Source organism: Engraulis encrasicolus, chromosome 6 (assembly GCF_034702125.1).
Source record: "Engraulis encrasicolus isolate BLACKSEA-1 chromosome 6, IST_EnEncr_1.0, whole genome shotgun sequence".
Lineage (NCBI taxonomy): Eukaryota > Metazoa > Chordata > Actinopteri > Clupeiformes > Engraulidae > Engraulis > Engraulis encrasicolus.
In genome coordinates this window covers 3472292-3489387 of record NC_085862.1, presented here as the reverse complement: position 1 = coordinate 3489387, position 17096 = coordinate 3472292, and the positions used below count along the sequence as shown (strand labels likewise).

General features: G+C 43.9%; 1 protein-coding gene across 2 annotated transcripts in view; it reads left to right on the top strand.

The window, feature by feature from the left end:
• Window positions 1-17096, top strand: part of cilp2 (cartilage intermediate layer protein 2) — a 45571-nt gene that overhangs the window by 19602 nt on the left and 8873 nt on the right. Inside the window, exons 3-5 of one of the 2 annotated variants that reach the window (XM_063200464.1) lie at window positions 4921-5190; window positions 9984-10169; window positions 14377-14532. In XM_063200464.1, coding sequence (XP_063056534.1) covers window positions 4921-5190; window positions 9984-10169; window positions 14377-14532 — 612 coding nt within the window. The remainder of the gene's footprint in view (window positions 1-4920; window positions 5191-9983; window positions 10170-14376; window positions 14533-17096) is intronic. The other variant, XM_063200465.1, reaches the window with a different exon arrangement.

Genomic DNA, 17096 nt, shown 5'->3' with positions numbered 1-17096 from the left:
GCTGAATTCAACTAGACTGGTTCCCAAGCTGAATTTTGAGGTTTTGACAGTTAAATTTGAAAAACAAAATGGCTGCCAAAATACGCTATTTTTGACAGAGCATTTTTACCAAGTATTGCTGTACTTGGAAATAAATGCTCTTTTCTAACATTTTGTGTCCCATTAATGTTTGTTGATGAATGTATCTACTATAGAGGATTTTAAAAAGTATAAAATAGCTTCTAGAATGCTAATAATGCTAATATTGTAGGCTAGGTGTTAGCCTAAACGTTTTAAATATTTAGCTTTTCTAATAAGATATTTGTTGCCTATGTGTGTTTATATGGTTAAGAAAATTGATGCAAGTATTTTAGAAATACTTTGCATAATGTGAAGTATTTAGTGTTTCCAAAAAATCACTGAAAGTTGCTATTGGCTCTCTGAAAACTGTCCAGAAATCGCTAGATGGCACCATGATATTACATATAACGTAAATTTTGAAAAATGTTCAGACATATTTTACATATTCTATCAGATACTATTGCATACATTCCAGATAGTCTATACATGCTACTCAGCCTGGTTGTTAGTGGCCAGACATCTCTTGAAGATGATGGAATTGGTGGCAAGGAAAAACTTCCTCAAAGAAGAGTTCTGAATGAGGCTAAAGTCTTTGTTTATTGTGTCAGTGATGGCAAAAAATGGACTCCGAAACATGTCAGTCTTGCTTGTACTCTTCATCAAGCTATTGGGTAAAAGACCTAATATGACTATTCAATCAGGCAAGTCATTCAAGTCCAGATCCTCCTTAGCTGAGAGCACTCTAAAACACTGAACCAAGAGAGTGGTGCCATTATTCCAACAAACATTGTGGCAGATAAATTCATCCACTACACATGTGATAACATTGATATCCTGGATGAAACACTTGACGGGAAGAATACTTCCCATGCAACACAAATGGCAGCATGGCAGAGAGGCCAACCAATTGATGATTCTGTTAAAGATATAGAGGTGTCTACTAGACAGACATTAAATGTGCCAAATGCCCTGATGGAGCTACATCCTCTCTGGATTACTCATAGGACATTCAAGTCAACTTTTTCAGCACCCATTGCTTAATCATGCTTTGGAAAATCTGGAGAGGAGCATAAGTATGCTAGACAAGCAAAGGCTACGGATCTAGCTTTCTTCTTGCACTGTCAAAACTTAGACATGAAGACTTCTTGGCCAGTGTTCAATCAGTCACTGTCATCAAAGGAACAACAGACTGCTGCGGGGTATTTCCCAATAGTCCTCGCTACTGCACACGTTTTGATACTTTGAATACAAATGCATTGTCATATCTTAACATTTTGGTCAGGAACAGTTACTTGTACTGCAGACTTAAAGAGTTAAAGTGGGCAATTTCAGAATAGAACAACAGATGAATACCTCGCCTAGGAGGACTTAACTTGTCAATCAACTTCCTTAAGGCCATAGGAGAACATATGATTGGATCTGGACTGACCAATGTATGGATGGTGGATTGCTTGGATAAGGCCCTGTTGAACTTGTTCTGGCAGGAAAGGCATCCAACAAAGCCATGGCACACAAGTTTACTCTGCAATCCCTTTAGGGTCTTCTCATGCCAAGTCTTCTCTACCTGTCTTGCTAGGATGGCTAATGGTGATGATCCTCAGACATTAGTGAACTGATTTCATTCCAGTATCAGGAAAAGGACAGAAATCTTCTGCATGATATTGCTGAGAGTCAATGTGAACTGGTGGCAGTATATGGATATGGTTACTGTTCTGCGAACAACGTGAAGCTAACTGGGATCTGAATGTTCACTCTTTCAGCCTAATGTTGCCCTACTTTAAGCGGTATGGCCATCTTAATTATGCACAATGGGGCCCAGTGTATCTACTTGATGAGTCAGCTTCCAGAACCATTTTGTCTGAATTCCAAAAAGGCCACTTTGTGGTCAAGAGATTGGCTCACAAGTTTAGCCAGATTCTGATCAGGCTATGAAGTGGGTAAATGTCACAGGCAATAAAAGAGCATAATTGTGATCACCGAGACAGCCCCAGCTTTGTGTAGGTGGACACTCTCTTTTAACCTGAGATCACACATTGCAGATCAAACATATGAAATGTACAGTGTCCTCCCCATGGCAGCAAGAAACTTCACAATGACGGAATCTACTCACGGCAGATTAGAAACAATACGGAGTAAAAGTTCTTTACAAACATTTGTGCGTACCCGGTTCCTTGGACTCACGTCTCCTGACTGAGGTCACAAGTACCCATAAGGACACGAGTTACAAGAGCTTGACTAGTTCTAGCCTGCTCTGTCCCTTTGTTCTCTTGACTACGGTCGACAGCTGGCAAAGAATTTCAGTGGAGCCAGACTCTGACTCCCCCCTGGCAAAGTGCTTCGATCTCCCGCCTAAGGAGGACGACTCTTTATCCCAACTCCTTGCCACCACAGAGAATCTCATACAGTACTGACCACCACCCTAGTGGCTGATGTGGCTTCCCCAGCTCGAGCAGCTGCCTTGGAGCCCCTTGGGCATCACCGCAGGCCACTGCGCTTGGCACGAAAGCGCACCCTGTCACCAGGCATGGCGCGCTCCAAAAGTCCTGCATAATGCACCACGAGCGCCTTCGCCTGATGCCTTCCTTTTTCCCCTCCTGCAAGGAAGCGAGATTTCTCAGGGTTTGTCCCCCCTTAGCCCACGGGGCTCAGGGGCCTCAGCTGAGAGCATAGGGGCTTCAGCCCCTCCTGCTACTTTCCCCTCTCCTGCAGGTTCGAGTCTGGCAACGGACCAGGAGAGGACATATCCCAGCCCAGGGTCCACCTGCCCCTATGGGTCTGGCAAGGGAACATTTGAACCTAACCGCTTTTCTGGATAACGTTATCAGGACAATTTAAGGGGCCAGGGCCCAATCTACTTTGACACTGTATAACCTGAAGTGGTCTGTCTTCCAACACTAGTGTGACCAACGCGAAAGTGTTCAGTACCGATGGTGTTGTCCTTCCTACAAGACTTATTGGGGGGAGACAAGGCTTTACCATTTAAGTCTACTTTGCAGCGATTTCATCGTGCCATGTAGGATTCGGTTCCAACACTCTGAGTGCCCATCCACTAGATACTTACACTCCGTGCTACATCAGACGATACCCTCCTGGGATTTCTCTCTAGTACTGGAGGCTATGTGTGGGGCCCCTTTCGAGTCCCTCCAAGAAGGGCCTCTCCAAACTGCTTTTGCACACCACCTTTCAGATCCGTGGAAGAGAGGTGACAACACAACTTGTGCCCTGTGCACGCTTTACACATCTACATGAACAGGACTCACTCTTTTAGGAACACTGAGCAGCTGTTTGTGTGCTTCATCAAGCCCTCTACAGGGCTCACAGTTTTGAAATAGAGGTCTCCAAATGGTTGGTTCAAACCATTGCCCTGGCATATGAGTCCAAGGGTCGCCAACCCCCGGCTCAGATTAGGGCTCACTTTACCAGTGCAGGTCTCTACATCTTGTCCTCTCTTCAAGGGTGCAGCAGTTTCAGAGGTGTGCAGAGTGGTTGGTTGGGCCAACCCCGCCACCTTTGTCCGGTTCTACCGGCTAGATGTGACCACGTTGCCACAGGAACATAGGGTTCTGGGCAGGACCACTGATTGTCTGTAGGGTGATAGGAACGCTATCCTTACAGGATGTGCTTGGAGTTCTGCCTAGTTTGGACCAGCAATCGGGAGTGATTGTAACTCTCCCATAGATATGCGAACGATTCGACTGAAAGAGACCATTAGGACATGAATATGTCCCCGTTCTCTGAAGGAGATGAGTGAGCCATCTCTCAAGACAACCTTATTGCCGACAGCCGAAGAGATGTTTGGCATCAAAGTGGCTTATTTGCACGCAACCATTCGGTTTTGACAAAGTGGACATCCTGCCCACACAGTTGATTGGACCTTTGGCGTGATTGCAAAGGTCTTCAGCTAATCGTACAGCTGAGAGTGCGCTCCCATAGAGATGGCTCACACCCATCTCCTTCAAAGAACAGGGGACATATTCATGTCCCAATATTTAGTCTTTTAGATAATACTATCTTCTTTGCCTCTCTTTTTCTTTCCAAATCTTATTGAATGACAATTTTGTATGATAATGTGCTTCATGGAGGCTATTGCTATTGAATGCCAGTTTACGAGAATATCTTATTATTAGAACGGCATAATTATAGTATTTTTATCCTTTTGCCATGACAATTTGCCTTTGTGTAAGTGTAGGAATACATGATAAATGCAAATATGTGAGCATTGCACGTTTATTTCCATGGAGAAGTGGTACTTTCTACGTATTCTGCCCAAAATCAAGAATTTCGGCGGCCATTTTGTTTTTTGCCCATTTCATGGTCAAAAACTCAAAATTCAGCTTGGGAACCAGGCTAGCTGAATTCAGGGTACTCTAATTGTCTTAGAAAACTAGGTTCCCAACTTTTACTAAAAAATGCTTCTAACACCCTTATAAAGGGCCTTTTTCTGGAAATGCTTCTAGTCTAAAAAGGGTACTGCAACTATGCTGCTCATTGAAACTGGGCTGCCAATCGCCAAATTTGATTATTTATATGAAAGTATTCTAAGTAATAAACAAATATTTTCTAGTATGGTCCAAGTAGAGTCATTTTTGCAGCTAAAAATGGCTATTTTTGGAAATTCAAAATGGTGGACCATGGAGAAGATCCCCCTTTTCATGTATGAAAAGTGCAATTTTCCCAGTCATAATGAATACTTAGAATTTGATGGTGGTGGTAAGTATTCATGAAAAAGGTAACATTAGTGAATGGGCAGCATGGATTCTGGAAATAAACAACTAAAAATCTCACACAGTGTCCCTTTAAATTGACTTGCTTGGTGTTGCATTAACACTGCTGCATTTCTTTTTACTGTTTACGGTGCAGGGCCGACAGAGTGGACTTCCTGGTTCAACATCGACCACCCGGGCGGCAACGGCGACTATGAGCGGCTGGAGGCGATCCGCTACTACTACCGGGAACGCGTGTGCGCCAGACCCGTCGCCATGGAGGCACGCACCTCGGACTGGGTCGCGGCGACCGACACGGGCGAGGTGGTGCACGCCAGCCTGGACAAGGGCTTCTGGTGCGTCAACAAGGAGCAGCCCGGCGGACGCACCTGCTCCAACTACCACGTGCGCTTCCAGTGCCCGCCAGGTAGCCTACCGACCGAGCGAGTACAATTGCATGTACTACTGTATGTGTTTAGAGGTAGCCTGATTATCATCGAAGTTCAAATCTCTTCGAGACATGGGCTGACCAAGAGCATAGCAATTAACATTTCCCAAACGGTATGGTAGACCTGCCTCCCTTGGTTTGCTTATGGTTCTTTGCTTCCCGACACAGTGAAAGGAGTTCCCGTATTTTCGGGAACTCAGAAAGTACTTGCATTGCTCTTGACCTGACTAGTTGCAACGCCGGAGGTGTTGCGTCACTAGGAGGGCGCGTCCTGGCTACCTGCCAGGTACCAACCAAGGAGTACCATCGCATGTATATGCGTTTGGACAGGGGCGCAACTACTCTTTTCTGGGGGGGTATGGAAGAACTATTTTGGTGCCCCCCTTCCCAAAAAAAACACTTAATAATTATTTGGCGCCCTCCAACGTCCTCTCTTTGGCGCCCCCCTCTATCTGGCGCCCCCCTGCAACGCATACTTTGCATATACTGTAGTTGTGCCCCTGCGTTTGGAATTTTAGAAACATTTTGAGTTCTCACTATGATCTCACTCAGAACCACTCTGCTGGATTTTTAACTCTGAGTTCTATGGAAGAAGTACAGTAGAGTGTTCGAGTGAAATTCTAGAACTTGGGAAAAAATCCGTAGACCTCAAAGTGTTTATCACAAGGCCACGGACACGGGGGAGGTGATGCACGTAATAAATATATCTACATTCGTGTTGTAGTAGCAATTTATCAGTGTTGCCACCTCGTCTGTTAGGAGTAATTAGGTCAATGCCACAGATGTCCAAGTCAGTAATGGAATGATTGCCATCAGCAAAATGCCTAGCCACTGCAGATTTCTGGTCTTGTCTGCGGATGGCACTCTTGTGCTCATTAATCCTAACTCTCAATTGTCTGGTGGTTTTACCAACATATTGAATCGAGCTGTAGGCCAAACAGAAAACCGGCAGTGGAAAAGAGGCTTATATGTGCAACATTTGTGTAGAATGTTCGAATGAAATTCTAGAACTGGGGAAAAAATCCGTAGACCTCAAAGTGTTTATCACAAGGGGGCTGATTGACAGAGGGGTTGAGGTGTGTGTGTGTGTGTGTGTGTGTGTGTGTGTGTGTGTGTGTGTGTGTGTGTGTGTGTGTGTGTGTGTGTGTGTGTGTGTGTGTGTGTGTGTGTCTGTGTGTGTGTGTGCGTGTGTGTGTGACAGAGAGAGACAGAGACAGAGAGAGAGAGAGAGAGAGAGAGAGAGAGAGAGAGAGAGAGAGAGAGAGAGAAAGAGAGAGAGAGGTGCTTCCAGTGCCCGCCAGGTACCATTAATCAAGATGTGTGTGTGTGTGTGTGTCTGTGTGTGTGTGTGTGTGTGTGTGTGTGTGTGTGTCTGTGTGTCTGTGTGTCTGTGTGTCTGTGTGTCTGTGTGTCTGTGTGTCTGTGTGTGCCAGGTACCGTTAATCAAGAGGGACTAATGGAGTGATCAGCATGGGGTTAGGAGGAGGCAGGAGTGGGGGAGTTGGGGAGTGGGGGAGGCAGGAGTCAGGGAGTGTGTGTGTGTGTGTGTGTGGGGGGGGGGGGTTGGGGATGGAGTAATGACGAGGATATTAGACATGATGTGGCGGAAATTAGGAAGCAGCGATGATGGGAGCACTGTGAGAGATAGATAGAGCCTGAGGGAATAAAGTGTGTGAAGCCGTGTGTGTGTGTGTGTGTGTGTGTGTGTGTGTGTGTGTGTGTGTGTGTGTGTGTGTGTGTGTGTGTGTGTGAAGCCGTCTGTGTGTGAGTGTGTGTGTGCGGTGTGTGAAGCTGTGTGTGTGTGTGTGTATGCGTGTGTGTGTGAGTGTGCGCGTTTGTGTGTGTGTGTGTGTGTGTGTGTGTGTGTGTGTGTGTGTGTGTGTGTGTGTGTGTGTGTGTGTGTGTGTGTGTGTGTGTGTGTGTGTGTGTGTGTGTGTGTGTGCATGTGTGCATGGGTTCAAAATCAATCAACACTTTCCACATTAAACTGTACATGACCACAGCGCTCTGCTCTAGGCCTGACCCAGGTGATAAGTTACTCGGTCGGGAGCTGGTTAGTTACATAAGCAGAAACAATTGGCCTATAGTAGTTGGTTTAGAGCTGTGATTCTCAAAGTGTGGTCCGGGGACCACTGGTGGTCCAAAACAAAGCTCAGGTGGTCTGCAAGGAGATTTCTACTTTTCCAAGACAAGCTAGCAGTAGGTTATATTTGTAACAGTATTACAAAGCTAAATATAGTTGAAGTCATATTTTCACCACAATAAGACAGGCTTGTAAATGTGAATAAAAAGAAGGGATCTGCATCGAAATTGGCAGTGCCAATTCAGTTGACAGGCAGTCCCTGAACATTTTTGGGGCGACAAAGTGGTCCTTGGTCTGAAAAAGTTTGAGAAACACTGGTTTAGAGTTAGGGCTCCCGTGTGCAATCAGATATTATTATGTGTAGCCAAAGAAAAGTTCAGTTAAGTGGAAACAAAAGCAGTTGTATAAAGTAGAAGTAGCCTTATAGATGTAGCCTAATTATAACACCAGAGGTATCCTATTACATGGTTTCAACTATATAATATCACAATACTACTGCACATAGAAAACCTTCATGACAAAAAGTCAGAGTACAAATACTTTTGCTCTTACTGGCACATACATAAAAAGCTAAATTTACGTAGCATCATAATATGTCTTGTTCCACCAGTGAAACACTGTTGGTCGTTGAGAAGAGTTTACTACCATAGTACTAACACTAAAACTACATTACAATACACAGGGTCTTTAGTAACACATTACGACTTGGTCGTTGCCCTTCTGGTATCCTAAAATTGATAAGAGGGGCCATGTATTAACGGGCAAAACTGATCCTAAAACTGATCCTAGCAGGGTATAAAATGTGTACTTCAATGGTTCTCAGCCGTTTTTGAACAAACATCCCTTTGAACTCATCAAATGCCTAACGTCCCCTTGACCTCATCATTAGCCTATCAACGCCCCATTACATTAAACAAATTAAATAGACAAATGCCTCACATTTGAAACTGAGTGCATTTGGTCTCATCTCAATTGGTCTCATTAAAAAAGGAGGCCTATTGCATGAAGTTCTGAGTGTGCGACGACAATTGGTTTTCCATTAAGTGGACTTAGTGAGTCCCGTGAATAGTCAGCTGGATGTCACCTCCTCCTCTATCTCCCCTGTTGTGTAGTGAACACCTACTGGACATAATCATGTAGCATTTAACAGTGTTGCTTAAACTGCTAATACTATAGTTCATTTGATGGTGTACTACTTCCACTTAAAACACAGCCACAGCCTACCAGCTACCAGCTATCGTCTGCATTGTGGGGCAACTGTCATTCTGAATTAAGTAAGGTGCAAGTAAGGCCCTTGCATGAAGGGGCGTGGAAATAGTGAGTCCCGTAAATTGTTACCTCCCCTGTTGTGTAGTGAACGCCTACTGGACATAATCGTGTAGAATTTAACAGTGTTGCTTAAGCCAGTGTTTCTCAACAGGGGTGCCGGGGCACCCTGGGGTGCCGCGGGTCCTCCTCAGGGGTGCCACGGAAACGTGGCTGATAAATAAATCATCTAATATAATACATATTTGTCTAAATTGATAAGTTAATGCTAGTCAGTGGAATCTTTCATCTGCCATTTATGCACGATAAAGTAAATATAGGTCGCCCCAGTCAGCTGCAACTTCGAACGTAGGTCGTGTGACGTCTCCAAATGTGTTACTTTTCTAAGCTTATGTGGTAGGCTATCGGATGCAATCAGTGGTGTAGTCTACTTTTTTATAGTGGGTATACTGTAACTTTGAGTATTTTTTGAAGTGGGTATACTGTGTATATTTGTGCTATTCAAAATAATGGAGCAATCAATTTTAAGTGGGTATACTGAAATCCCTGAAATTTAGAAGTGGGTATACTCCGTATACCCGCGTTCTACGTAGACTACACCACTGCATGTTACGGCTTGATGGTTTGGGGCGACTTGAAATTTTTCATGAATTGAAAGGGTGCCTCGCCTACAAAAAGGTTGAGAAACACTGCTTTAAACAACTAATACTATAGTGTACTACTTTATCTGAAAACACCTAGCCTACCAGCTACCAACTGTGGGGCAACTGTCATTCTGAATCATGCAAGACACAAGTACAGCCTACAGCCCCCTGCACAACGTGGTGTGGAAGTAGCGAGTCCCTTAAATTGTCACCTGGATGTCACCTCGTCTACACTATAGTGAACACACCTACTGCATGGACTAGACAGCACCAAGTGGCGTGGAAATAGTGAGTCTTTCTTTTAGTTTAGTAAACGCACATTGAGTGAGGTGCGCATGGTGGTTAAGTTAACTTTTTGGGAAAAGTAATTGTTGTCGCAGACTCAGAACTTCATGCAATACTTTTTTAATTAGACCAACGTTAACGTCTCATTTAAAAAGTATTGCATGAAGTTTTGAGTGTGCGACGACAATTGCTATTCTTTTCCATTAAGTGGAAATAGTGAGTCCTGTAAGTTGTCAGCTGGATGGGATGGGTTTTTCAATCTAAGGGCTGCAGGTTCGAATCCTTCCTGACCTCTCCATACATCTCCATCCATGGCTGAAGTGCCCTTGAGCAAGGCACCTAACCCTGCATTGCTCCAGGGACTGTAACCAATACCCTGAAAAATAACAACTGTAAGTGGCTTTGAATAAAATGAAAAGCGTCAGCTGAGTGCAATGTAATGTAATGCAATGTAATGTAATGTCACCTCCTCCTCCTCTCCTGTTGTTGTGTAGTGAACGCCTACTGGACGGACTGGGCCGCGTGGGGTTCGTGTTCCGCCACGGCCTGCGATGACGTGGGGATTCAGGTGCGGAAGAGGAAGTGTGTGACCACGCAGCCCACGCCACTGCTAATGCTCACCCCCGCCTGCCAGGGACACCACATCGAGAGGAGGGAGTGCTCAACGCCCCCATGCCAAGGTATTCATTTACGTCCTCTTTAAACTTATCTCATTTCTCGTAGCCCCTTAATGCAGTGTTTCTCAACTGGTGGGTCGCTACCCAAAAGTGGGTCGCGGAGGGGTCATGGATGGGTCGCGGAGCCTTGGTGTAAAAAAAAGTAATTCTAAAAAAAAAAAGTCCAACTTTTCCTGCAACAATTTACAACTTTTATTTTGATAGGCTAGTGAACTCTGTGTCATCTGTTGTCATAGATACAATCTGAATGTTTATGCGAGATAATAGCGTGCAACCGGTCATTTGAGTCTTGGTTACATTTTGAGAATTGCATTGAATTGACTTGAATGTTAAAAAAATTGGGTCGCGACCGAATGACAGTGGAAAATGGTGGGTCCCAAGACTGTTCCGGTTGAGAACCACTGCCTTAATGCACGCCGTACCTCCTGAGGCACGTTGTAACATTGAAAGTTAACTACTATAGCACTACTCTACTATGATAGTGCACAGGGCCTTTAGTAATACATTACGACTTGGTCATTTCCATTCTGGTAACAGATAATTTATAATGCCGTGTCTTAAGGGGTTAACTTCTTTTGTCTTCTTGCTATTCTTTCTTGTTCCTTTCTACTTCAGTAATCATTAAATACAGTTATTATCTCAAGTTCTTATTGGAGGAAATTATTATGCCATACAAGGGCAAAGTGTGGTAACTAAACGTTTTGTCAAAATTGAGTTTAGACTGAAAATGGTCTTCATAACTAACACCTCCTTTATCTTGAGACAAATATCCAAATGTGTCCGATTTAAGAGATATTGCTAAATTTGCAGTAACTGTATCTAACCAACCGATAATTCCAATACTTTGAAGGCTTTTTTCTCAATTTCAATGTTGACGTAGGTACTGTACTTTGTCTTTGCAGGGCAGTATTCTTCTGCCATTACGAAAGTGTATTTTTAAATCCATTTTATTATTCTTATAATATTCGTATTTTTATGAATAATCTTCTTCGATGGGTAGAGTAAGGGTTAGAAGTGGTCTGTCTGTTTGTGACAACCAATCGCCTCAGCCATTACCAAGCCCTAATGTGGCAGCAGATCCCCACCACACTACACCACTCTACACCCTGCCTGATCTAACATGGCTCTTTGATTAGGAAATGTCACGACACAGGGTACATGCTAGCCTAGCGAGCTACACCTACATGCCACACACAGGGTACATGCCACACACAGGGTATGTCACTCACAGGGTAGGCTACATGTCATTCAGACAGATTCAAAGACAGGGCTGCCTGCCTGGTGGTGATACACGCCTGACACAACATGAGCAGCCTCAGAGCCATGAAATTCAGAGTTGTGACAACCAGGGGACAGGGAGTCGGTTGGTGACATGATTCATGTAGATTCAAATAATTCTAGGCAGCGTCTTTCTTTACGCCGGAGACTAACACAGAACATAACAATTCAAAGATTGAGAAGAAGAAGTAGAAGAAGAACAGAGAAGTTGTAAAAATGAATAAAAGTGATGTACATTTACCTTTACTGCACTTTCTGTTTAAGACGCACACTTCCTGGAACTATTTTGGAACTATTTCAATAGCCGCCACCTTTGTTTAAAAATGGAATACGCGGGTCAATGGGATTAGCCCAACTCTGATTTCCATGGCTGGGCAGCATCTCTGGGTCATATGCCAATCAGATGGAGTGCAGTTTGACAGATGGACCATGCTTGCCACCTTCCCTGCTGATACCATGTTATATAAGTTGGTTTCAAACAGGACATATATTTTAAGTCTCTGTATACTATTTGCTTACTTACTTACTGCAATGAAAGATTTAGTATATTGAAGAATGTATAGCATGGCAGCTGACAGCTATGACCAGGCCCAGGCAGTGGTGTAGGCTAGTCTACGTGGAACGCAGGTATACGCAGTATACCCAATTCAAAATTTTAGGGATTTCAGTATACCCACTTAAAACGGATTGATCCATTATTTAGAATAGCACAAATATTAACAGTATAACCACCTAAAAAAAATCTCAAATACACAATAAACCCACCACAAAAAAGTAAAAAAGTAGACTACACCACTGGGCCCAGGACATACTCACCTGGAAGGGGACCCCCAAGCAAAAGGCTTCATACAATGTAACAAAGGATGCAATTCTGTCGTCCTCTCTCCCTGGGCCATGGGCCTGGGACAACTGACCCCTTTGACACCCGATCATCCCCCCCATCAGCTTCCCTGAAAGCCTGCAGAGTCTTCATACTGAAGCATTCACTGTCTGTGCAGAGGAAGCGTTCACAGTAGCATTTTTGAATTTCCCAGAAAAGCCAAATAAATAGGGATACATATTCTTTCTTTTTTTAACTTCTTTTTGGGATGCATATTCTAACCACAGCCATTTACAGTTCTGCCTGCCACGTTTTATATTTCTCTCAGGGGGCCATTTCAGTTCAACAAATAGCACAATGGTCAGGAAAAGCAGATGACTGTAGCTGCTTCTCTTCTCTGTGTTTTTCTCTGTGTTTTTCCAAATTTGTGTTCAGACTGGGATTCAGGGAGAAGAACATGATGAATCCAGGGTGCTTATGCAGCACAAAACGAACGCCTACTGGCACACACTCGCATAAAACAACTGCAAAGCAGTAAAACCTGTCTGTTAACATGGAAAAAGAGTCTTCCTCATTGGCTCATCCCTCAGTTCGGTTGTGTGTGCTGCCTACACAGTGAAATTTGCTATGTTAATTCAATACTCTTCTGAGAAAAGACTCCTCGCCAGATGGATGGAAGTTCAGTCCTTTACTTTTTTTACTGTATCAAAATGTACTGTTAACATGGGAAAAGAAAAAAAGAGTCTTCCTCGTTGGCGAATCCCTCAGTTCGGTTGTGTGCTGCCATGCACTGTAAAGTCTGCCGTGTTAATTTACCACTGATCTGAGAATACATGCCCCCAATCGATTTAGTGTTTTTGTCTTTCATGAAAGTAAAAGCATAATAAAACCTTATGTCCTCATTTGCCCTCCAGCTCTGTCTCTCTGGCTGGGAAGTCTTACCTGTTGGTTCATTTCTTTTTTGTAAGTATTTGTTTTGGGCTTTTTTGGCCTTTATTATTACAGGACAGTGTGAGAGTAGACAGGAAATGGTTAGGAGAGAGAGATGGAGCAGGGCCGGGATATGACCCCGGCAGGACTCGAACCGGGCTCCCCGTGGGCAATGTAAGCCCAATTGCGGGGGGCTTAGGGGTCTTACACACCAGGGCGGTAAAGCGTTAGCACCAGGGCTGCACTGGGATCACAAACTGGCCGGTGCCTTTTCCAGCTGAAGAGAGGAAAATACACTGGAACACTTTACTTGACGCCGGTGTCATATGCATGCCATTACAGTGTCATAACAGTATCATGACACAATCATAGATAAGTCATAAACATTATGTCCATGTCATAAACATTTTATGACTGTTGGCCTTAAGCGACATTCGGTTTTGGAAAAGACAAAGGTTGTCTTTGCCATAACCGAATGTCACTTAAGGCCAACAGTCATAAAATGTTTATGACAGACATAATGTTTATGACACATGCATAACTGTGTCATGACACTATTATGACACTGTAATGACATGCATATGACACCGGCGTCAAGTAAAGTGTTACCAAATACACTGACGGCCACCTGCAGAACTTTACATGTTGACTACACAGTGTTGTAATTGCTCCATCTGAATTTGCTGTGTCAAAGTTTACTTTTACTTTTTCTGTATCAAAATTTACTTTTTCTGTATCAAAGTTTACTAGAAGTATCGACACCCCATTTTTGCACGGTGTGCTCTTCTCTGTCTGTCTGTGTCTGTGTCTGTGTCTGTGTCTGTGTCTGTGGTTGTGAAGCATTGTGTAATTTCCCTCTCTGCAGTGTTGTAATTACTCTACTGTGTGCTCTGTTTGTGTGTGCATGTGTGTGTATGTGTGCATGTGTGTGCGTGTGTGCATGTGTGAGCGTGTGTTTATGTCTCTGTGTGTGTGTGTGTCTCTGTGTGTGTGTGTCTCTGTGCGTGTGTGTGTGTATGTCTCTGTGTGTGTGTATGTGTATGTGTGTGTGTGTATGCGTGCGTACGTGTGTGTATATGTGTGTGTGTGTGTATGTGCACATCTGTGTGTGTGTATGTGTGTGCGTGTGTGTGTGTGTATGTGTGTGTGTGTGTGTGTGTGTGTATGTCTGTGTGTGTGTAGCCTCGTGGGGGCCGTGGAGCGAGTGGGGGAGCTGCTCGGCCTCGTGTGGGGGGGGACGGCGCACGCGACGCAGGAGCTGCATCAGAGACGCCGACACGGTCTGGTGTGAGGGACGCCACGTCGAGGTGCAGAAATGCGGCAAGAAGCCCTGCCCAGGTAGACTACGCTGCGGGAAACTGGGGAAGGAGACTGGAAAGATTTATCAACCCCTTAGCGCAGAGCCTCTGTTATAATATTTTGCATTGTCATAGTAATGTTGTTATGATGATGTATTTGAGCGTTTTCACTTTTCAGCAAAGAGTGAATGAGATGGGAAAGAAAAAAGACTGTTTGCACATTTCAAAATGTATTAACCCCTTAGCACAGAGCTGCTGTTAAAGGCTAACGTTATTGTCACCAAAATGGTAATGACCAAGTCTTAATTGGTTACCCTGCCCAGGTAGGCTACGGGAAACTTGGGAAGGAGAGGGGAAAGAGAAAAAGTGCTGTTTGCACATTTCAAAATGTATTAATAACCCCTTGGCGCCAGGGTTGCCAGGTGAGGCTGATGATTTCCAGCCCAAAAAATGCTCAAAACCCCGCCTAGAAGCACAAAATCCCGCCCAATTCTATTGATTTCTTCTTCAGGTTTTTTCTACTACGTGCCATTTTTACCCGCACAAGGCCATCCTAAGTAGCCCAATTGGGCGGGAAACAGCCCAATCTGGCAACACTGCTTAGCGCAGAGCCGTTGTTATAACCTTATTGTTACCAAAATGGTCATGACCAAGTGTTAGTTGGTTACTTAAGACTCCGTGCATTGTCATAGTAATGTTGTTATGATGTAGTTGAGCGTTTTCAGAAAAGAGTGAATAGGCCCGTCGATAGGCCCCATCTGCAGTTAAAGGGACAGTTTGGTCAATTTCAACATGCAGTTGTAATGCTCACACTACCCTGGACTTGTCAGTACCTGAGATTTTTTTTTCTTCTTCTTCAGCCGTTTCCGAGATCCTGGTCATTGTAATGGGGGCAGCTCTTTGTTTACATTTCAAAAAAACATTTTTATTTATTCCCAAAAACATCCAAAAGGTTATAAAACATCAGCAGACAACTAGCAAACAGCGGTACCTTTTGGGAAAATATTTGGAGTTGGCCTATGTTTCATTTTTTAAAAATGTAAACAAACGCTGCCCCCATTAGAATTGCTCATATCTCGGAAAGGGCTGAGCCGAAAAATGTGGCATCACCAGGTACTGACAAGTCAAGGGTAGCGTGAGCCATACAACTGCATGTTGAAATTGACCAAACTGTCCCTTTAAGAGGCTACGGTTCTCGCATGAGCATTTCCTAACTCTGTCAAGTCTGAAGGAAAATCCCATCATTTCTCATGGGAACCTAATTTAGAACAAAAAAGTATAAGGTCCAGCACCTGCTTTGATGGATGTTTATTTTCCGCTCATCAAAAGCCACTCTGTGATTCTGTGCCATCACATTGCAGCTGTGTGTGAGTGAGTGAGTGAGTGTGTGTGTGTGCATGTGTTTGTATGCATGTGTGTGTGTGTGTGTGTATGCTATGCTTGATGAAATCTGTGCCTGAATCAAGCTTCTGAAAAGGACGAGTCATCCCCAGGAGTTGTACCAAACATCTGGACCTACTGATTAGAGACTTAGTGAAACTCATGGACCAGGAAGCCCCGTTAATGTGTGAAATCAGCTGGCTCCTAAAATCAGGCTCAGTCAGATCCTCAACTCTTGACACCAGTGTGTCTGGGTGCTGTGTAAGCGGCTCCATTGTTCACTCGGTTCTACTACGTGCCTGTGTGTGCTTGCAGCTGCCTGCCAGTGCGTGTGTCCAGAAGTTCTAAAAATACAATGATAATTCAACACCTGGAGAGTTGATGTAACGTTTTGTGGAGTGTAGTGGTGGGCAAAGTAAAAGTAAAAGTAAGAATAAGAAACACAGTTTCTTTCCAACACACACAGAGAGAGAGAGAGAGAGAGAGAGAGAGAGAGAGAGAGAGAGAGAGAGAGAGACTTTATTAATCCCCAAGGGGAAATTGAGTGCCACCTGGTCATACACACAACACAGAACAGGAAGACAGGACAGATATATAATAAATAAGAGCTATACATAAATAAAAATAGTCCATCGTAAAAACAACAACAACATTATAAAACATTTAAAAAAAAATTTAGGTAACTTATCTGAGTAAAAAGTAGACCAATGTACTTGTTTTACGATATGCTGATCGTTGGCTGATTCTGCACAGATTGGGCTGAGTTTGTGGTGGGTCCTTGTTAGGTTTTTATTGTTTTTCAGTAATAACAAAGTCTATAGGCCTAGGTAAAATGGAGTAAACAGTGTACGATGTAACATCATGTGTTACTGTTGTAATTACACCACAAAAGTACTTTTACTTTCACTTGGTCCGCCACTGGTGGAGTGTAACAGTTCAAAGATCCATGCACACCTTCTAGGTGCAGGTCGAGGCAGGACTGTTCAATAATAATTCAAAAGAAGTTTACCGCACACTTATTTGACTTTTTGCATCGTTTATTCAGAGCGAACAACGCGTTTCGCCTCTGTGCGTCATCAGGTTCGCTCAGGCCTAAGTGTGCTGTAAACTTCTTTCTTCTTTGAAGTATCTTTTGGAGTGTATGTGGTCCCAGAGTACTCACTAGGTGTTGAATGAACGCTGTCTTCTGACGGTGCTGGGGCTCCCGTTCAACCGCAACAGACT